The sequence below is a fragment of the Cyprinodon variegatus genome, unplaced genomic scaffold, assembly GCF_000732505.1.
Source record: "Cyprinodon variegatus isolate N-32 unplaced genomic scaffold, C_variegatus-1.0 Scaffold466, whole genome shotgun sequence".
Classification (NCBI taxonomy): domain Eukaryota; kingdom Metazoa; phylum Chordata; class Actinopteri; order Cyprinodontiformes; family Cyprinodontidae; genus Cyprinodon; species Cyprinodon variegatus.
This window is the reverse complement of record NW_015150919.1, coordinates 77672-85249: the sequence shown is the minus strand read 5'-3', so window position 1 is coordinate 85249 and position 7578 is coordinate 77672. Positions and strand designations below refer to the sequence as shown.

The 7578-nt window shown below is 36.6% G+C and overlaps 1 protein-coding gene across 1 annotated transcript in view; it reads right to left on the bottom strand.

The window, feature by feature from the left end:
* pth2r (parathyroid hormone 2 receptor) overlaps positions 1 to 7578 on the bottom strand; it is an 84742-nt gene that overhangs the window by 31212 nt on the left and 45952 nt on the right. The window contains exon 7 of the mRNA XM_015389587.1: positions 5937 to 6090. Coding sequence (XP_015245073.1) covers positions 5937 to 6090 — 154 coding nt within the window. The remainder of the gene's footprint in view (positions 1 to 5936; positions 6091 to 7578) is intronic.

Genomic DNA, 7578 nt, shown 5'->3' with positions numbered 1-7578 from the left:
GATAGATAATTATTTTGAAAGCACATTGATGCACTTTAGTTAGTATTTTTCTATCTTCTTTCAAAAGTTCTATTGATTGATTAGTTCATAGTAAATTTCTTTTTTGAGACCTATTGCTCTAAAAAAAGATTTTGAACTGAGAGAAACTGGTAGGCCTCGTGTTACAGCTCTCAGCACACTTACTAGTGATTGAGAAACACTAATACATACAAGAACACGTGGATGCACCGATCAATAGGCAGGAGAGCTTTATGTGTTTCTCTGGCACAATTCAACATTAGTTGGTGAGGGGAGCTGAAATCAAGCTCTCGGCCTGCCTATTGTCCAACACCACTCCTCTCTGCTACTGATTATAGATGTTGGAAAGAAAAGGAAACAGCAGGACTGATTTTAAGTCTGAATCTGAACAGATAAATATATGTTGGTAACTGTTGCATCTATACTTTTGTCCTTTGAAATTGAACTATTCAGCTTTTCCCTTAGACAGTCAAAAGCATTGCTATGAAACTGGGTGAATGAAAGGAAACAACCTGAAAGTTCTACTACCTTTATAAAGGTTCAAACCCAAAGTAAATGCTGGTTAATTAAATATGACATAAGAATATACAGAAGTCACAATGCTAAAAGCTACATAAGTGTGATGCCTTCTTTTTAGACTATGATCAGACAGCTTACAGATACCATGATAAAATTTTAGTTGAAAACTTTTATATCAGTTAAAAATCAATAGTTAAATCAGACTAAAATATCTAACATTAGTACTGTCACTAACATTCTAGTTGAAACTAATTCTTTAGTCTCTGGACATTGAGTTGCACAAGTTAAAAGCCAAAAGGCAGATGAGATGAGATTCAGACTGTTCCTCCACCATCTTCATAACAAACCATTCTGAATATGTTAGTCTCACTACAGCTAATCCTGCTTTTATCAGAAATTATAATAGACTACTGTAAGCCCTCCATCCACCCACCATTCTGTTTTACAGGTTATATTGTGATTTGTGCTGACATTTCAATTTAACTAAATATTCTACTTATAGTTCCAGCAAAAGAGGTTAAAAAGAGAGGTCAGCAGAGCTTAATGCTGGTTTCAGAACAGCAGCACATGAAGGAACACCATCATGATCTTATTGATCATGTGTTCTTTTGTCACTCAGTTTAAGTATACATGTAGACTGAGAGCATTACTGACTATTCAATGGATACTTGTAAATGCTTCCAACTTAAATTTTCTTTGACACAGAACCCTTTGAAGTTCAAATGCACATGAATTTGAAAGTTATAGTAAAATTCACATTTTCTCTCTATAAAACAAGAGAAACATGGTCTTTATTGAGAATATATTTCCTGCTTTACATTTTTCTGCTGGTAGTGAAATCTTTTACACCCACTTTCTTAGTAAAAAACATTCTTCCAGCGAAAATATGTTTCCACTACAGCTCCTTTCATCATGACAGCAAAACTGCGGAGGCTATGTGCTGGAATTTTTTTTTTTTTTACCATAGGCTTTCACTGAGCAGAAAAGCTCAGCATTTCTTCAAAGAAATGGAATCCAGTCTAAACGTGGCCCATGTATATGGGAATAAAAAGCAATTTGCAGGTATTTTTGGAGGAGGGGGAGAATTTTTATAACACTACTAGCATGGTGGAGTAATATGGAATTATTTTTGTGATTTTATTAAATTCAATTAAAAAAGCTGTCTTTTATTTGTGCACCCAACACCTTTGTGATATAAAGGTGGCACTTCAGTCGTCAATTTTCATAAGGAAATTCGCTTTCCTTGCGCTTTCCCTGTCCAACAGCACCTCGCCTTGAATGTAGATGAGAGCCTATTGAAAAGTGTTTTAATGTGTATTTTCCACCAATGATTTGTGTAACAAAAATGCAGTGCCAGCCATCTGGTTCCGCAGCAGACAGTTCTGTCTAGTAGAGGTGGGTGGATTGATCCTAGGATAAATACTATCAATACCAACACTGGTATTGATATTAAACAATACTCGTTGATACTGACCCTGTATTTAATTGGTATCGGATTGATAAAAAATTCCTGGTATTGCCCAACTCTACTGTCTAGCTTCACAACAGACTGTTAACCCCGCCCATCAGCACAGCTGTGAGCTTTTGTCCACATTCAATATACCTAATATGAGGACTCAGCTGTCAATTTTTTTGACACTGGCCAATAGTGAACACAGGCCCACCCTTGAAACGTTATTCACATGGATACAAAAATCCTAAATTAAGAGCAAAGACTTCTGAGAGACAAATCTATTGTTGAAAGAAAATATTTTCACTCTGATTGCAAAACAATATTTGAGAGTGAAATTATATTTTTGAGAGAGCTTTTTTCCCCCTTGGAAATCATTTTCTAAATGTCAAGACAAGGTATTTTCTCCCAAAACATTTTCTTTAGTCCCAAAAAACATCAGTTTTTGCTATCAGTGGGAAAACTTGCTCTATCCTGCTTTTTTGTTTTACTTTACATTATCTGAAATTATTTTCCCCTTTCAGATCGCTTTTGTTTTTTACTGAATTTAATAAAAACACAAAAATAACTTCATAAAGCAATGTATTTACGAAAAACTGTCATTTGAATTGGTGCAAAGATCATGAATCATGATGGCATTCAGGCAGTTAGTTGATGAAATTAATGAGCTGTGGTTAACAAAACTGAAGTACTGTCCAGCAGGGACTGCAAGAAGCCAGAGAAAAAATATGCAGGGTGGAACTGACAACCAGAAACAAAATCCACTAATATGACTAATAAACAATGTAAAACTAAGAAATATCCATTGTCAAACTACATAAATGTAGTCATTAAGCTGAATTAAATATGCCCTAATATGCACCTAATTTCATGAGTAGGTTGTGCATTAATTAGCTGTATATTACGCTCTCAAACACGATCCCATCCTCTCTGCAACAGCAGGAAGCTGCCTGTCAGGCTCTATGACAAATCCCTGTTTAGGTCCGAGCCTTGGTCTATTGAGGAAAGCGGTGAAAAAGTAAAGCCCTGATTGGATAACACACCAAAAAAGTCACTTCCAGTGAGGCTAAACCTCTTAGGGGGTCTGTGGAGCAGGGGTAGGTCATGAAGCTGGCTACTAGATGCTGATTGGAAGAACATACCTAAGGATTTGTGGCTGACAGTGGCCAGACAGCGAAGAGTTTTTTTCTCGTTAGTCGAGAGTGAAAAGTGACAATTCAGTCATAACAGTCATCTTGTGTTGAATCCATGTCGTTTCTACAACAGCTATTTTCACCTGTTGTAGTGATGTGTTTTATGTGTTTCAACATTTGTTGATGCAATAAATGACGTTTCGATAAAATTAAAACCATTGAGCCTCCCCTGTTTCAGAGAGCAGCAGACACCCCTGGTTTTATGTAAATAGGGCTGGGTAAAAAAATCTATTTAATTGATTTTGAATCAATTCCTTAACATTTTTGCAAAATCGATCTCTAGGGAATGAGACTGATTCATTTTATAGTGACGCGCGTGACAGTCATATTCAAATGAGCAGGAAAGATGCACTCAAAATTACTTCAAGCCACAGAGCTGCAAATATAGCCAATAGTTTGACTGAAGACATTAACAAATGGGGGCTGACCAGCAAACACCCTGTAGTTGTTACAAATAACGCTGCAAATATGGTTTGTGCAGTGAAGATAATGCAGCTCATGCATGTCTGCTGTGTCCCCGCTGTGTCACGTCTGCTTGCTCGAGTGAGGCTTCACTTTTTCACTTTTTACAAACAAGTTTGCACTTTTGAGACAGTTTTGTTCACATCTCAAGTTTAAATTGTCTGATTTACAATCTTGGACGTTGGGTTTAATGTGACAGAAAAAAAATAATATATTAATGTAAATATAACATATATTTAAATATAATGCATTCTCATTGAGATCCAAAATCTCAGTGAGAGACCTATTTTGATAAAACAAAAACAAAAAACATTTCTAGGTTTGGTCCATATATAGTTAACTAAAAGTCATAACCTCTTTTCATACATTTCTCATGCTATCAATGCCTCGGTGCCCTGTTCTTACTGTCACAGTCTTGGTTTTCCATTTGTTGTCCTCTGATGCCCTCTTGTGTCCTTTTTCCCTAGCTCTGTTTTCTGCTCTGCCCTCACCTGTTTTCAATCCCCTCGTTAGCCCTCTCTTTGTCTCTGTCCCCTTTAAAAGCCTCCCTCTTCAGTTCCTGTTTGCTAGATCCTCGTCTAATGTCTGTCTGCGTACCTCGTCTCTCCCTGGCTCCTAGAGTTTGGTTTTCCCCTGATGTCTCCCTGGTTCTGCTTTGTCTGTTATTTCTGTTAGATTTTTGATTCCTGCCTCAGTTCCTGTAAACCCCTCTGCCTACCAGCCTCTGCATTTGGGTCCTCCAAACCAACACCAAATCCTGACACTTACAACCTTTGCCTACTTATTAATCGGTACACATGCCACTAATCGAGTGATCATCCCTGTTAGCATACAAACTTTTACTAATTTCTTCAGTTCATCTTCTTGTCTATTACAACCTTTCATTATAGCTGTCAATGTTGTTTGTGTCTCAGATTGATGTTTTATTCTTTATTCCTTCTGGCAAGTTTGTGTTCTGTAATGGAATGTTAGATCTAGTTGTCATAGCTTTACATTTGTTCTGCTATTTCAAATCTGCTTTTTAGCCTTGATTATGCATATCGTCCCTTGCCTACTTGTGCTTGTGACGCAGTTATAAAGCCTTGTTAACAAGTCTTAAAGACTGTTATAGTACCAAATATTAATGAACAGCTTAAGATGAATGTTTTTTTTTTTAAGTTGTTGTTTTGTTACTCTTTCTTAAAATTTCTGAATATGTATTATCAGATAGCAGTATTAGGTGGTACATTAGTAAAGTACCCACTTCAGAAGTACCAGTAGAACAAAAAGGTAACAGACAAATTTACCAAAAATAGTAAACAGGCTCAATGAATGTATAAAGTATTCCACAAAAACCTACCTAAATGGCTGGAAAAAAAAAAAATACATAAGTTATGACAATAGAAAAAAAAAAGAAAATAAATGCTGAACAATATCTTCAGTATAGAAGGATGGTACTCAATATATATATAGCTGGCAAATACTTAATTAGCCAGAAACATTTCTGAAAGCAAACATTTTAATTCAAAATCTCAACATGAAAACTAAGTAGAGTAGATTAAACAATGCAACACTAATCATTTCTGCAAATAGGATGCAACGAGTCAGTCTGCATCAAAAGCAATTTGAACTGATTGCAAACAAATTATGCAATACACACCGATTAAATGTAAAACGTCCAACCTAATGAATGCTGAATGCTAATGGGCCTTTAAGACAAGGACTACATGACATTGGATAAGACAACTTATGACAGAAATGTTATTTCAAACCTTTATAACTTTTCTGATTCTTTTTCTTTAAAGATCTTTTTCCATTCAATTATAGAGAGAGTCCACAGCTTCGATAATGTCAAAGCAGAAGTCTCTAACATAGACAAATGAGATTAGCTGGTCAAGTCCCCTGAGAGAGCTGTACCATCAGGGCCTTCCTTCACTTTGATTTTTAATCTGAACTGTGTTGTTTCTTCTTGTATCTTAGTGAGAGTCATGTTATCTCATTAAGACACAGCTTCCACGGTTTTAAGCTGCTCCGTTTCAAGAGCATGACTTAAAGGCTAACAAGTAAAACGTCTGATCTGCTCCTTTTCAAGATCCACAACTCTTAATGTGCTAAAACATGCAGAGCTTAGCAGAGAAATTCTAAAATTTCTCCAAAATGTTGAACTAAAATCAAACATTATTCTAAAGAAATATTATGAATATTTGAATAAAACATCTAAACCTTCAAGAGTGCATTGCTGTTTTACAATCCTTGTGGTTTAACTCTGTATTTATTTTTTTTATGGTATGAAAAAATTTACTTCAGCTCCTTACCCCATCCAATGAATATGAATCCCCAGAGATATTTGGAATCAGAGCGAAAAGCCATGAAGATGAGGCTGTGCAGGTAGAGGCCTTCCACCAGGATCCAGTAGTAGTTGGTTGCCAGAAAGTAGATGAAGAGCAACACTGTCACTTTGCAGCCAATCTGGAAACAGAGCATTCAGGGTTGTCACTTCTAATTTCTGCTTATTGTCATGTAGCAAAGTTTGCCTTCGGGGCGACACATAAATCACATTACTTGACCAGACTTCAAACACACAAAAAGCTTAAGCACCGCAGCTTACCCTGAGCAAGCAAAGTCTCTGATTTCTGACTATGAAACCTCACTGGATTTGCTTATCAATAAAGGAAGGTGCATAATAAAGGTCCAAATAATATTGCAGGATTTAAATGTAGTCCAACAATATTATTTAATAGAAGCTGAAATATAAAAGCTAGTCCAAACATTACTTAAAATAGATATACATTTTTTCACCAACATATTTAATCCTTACATCTAAAAATCTTTTAGAGACCAACCAATGGGCAATGTGTGGCATTTGGAAGGATTTTGGAAAAAAATGACTGACCATCACAGTTTAAATCAAAAAGGTCTTTTGCTTCTAAATCTGAGTAAATAGGACCACAACCATTAAGCTGTGGTCCTATTAATTGTGTTACTGTTAATATACAAAAGACAAAAAAAAAGCAAAACAATTAAACCAACCAGATGTGATAACAAAAAGTAATACATATGAAATGACTCTTGTATTCCTCATTAATCCTGATGTAACAAATGGGTTATAGTCAAACAGGCCACACCCTAACAGAAACAACAATAGTAACATGTCAGGCCTCAGACACATCAAAACATACCCATCCATCCATCCATCCATCCATCCATCCATCCATCCATCCATCCATCCATCCATCCATCCATCCATCCATCCATCCATCCATTGATATATCAAGTCATAATCCATCACTAATTTATCCATCCATCCATCCATCCATCCATCCACATCAATCCATCTACCCATAATCTATCCAACTGTCCATCCATCCATCTATCCATCCATCCATCCATCTATCCATCCATCCATTGATATATCAAGTCATAATCCATCAATAATTTATCCATCCATCCATCCGCATCAATCCATCTACCCATAATCTATCCAACTGTCCATCCATCCATCTATCCATCCATCCATCCATCCATCCATCCATCCATCCATCCATCCATCCATCCATCCATCCATCCATCCATCCATCCATCCTTCCATCATCCATTCATTGATATATCAAGCCATCATCCATCAATCATTATCTATCCATTCATCAACCATCCATTCATCCACTCATTAATAATCCATCCATCCATCCATCCATCCATCCATCCATCCATCCATCCATCCATCCATTTATCCACTCCTTATTCATCCATACATCTATCAGCCTTCAACCTGTCCATCCATCCATTCATCTATCTATTAACCATCCATCCATTGATCATCCATCCATTCATCCACTCATCATTCATTCATACATCCATACATCCATCCACCTGCCCATCCATCCATCCATCCATCCATCCATCCATCCATCCATCCATCCATCCATCCATCCATCCATCCTTCTATCATCATCCATC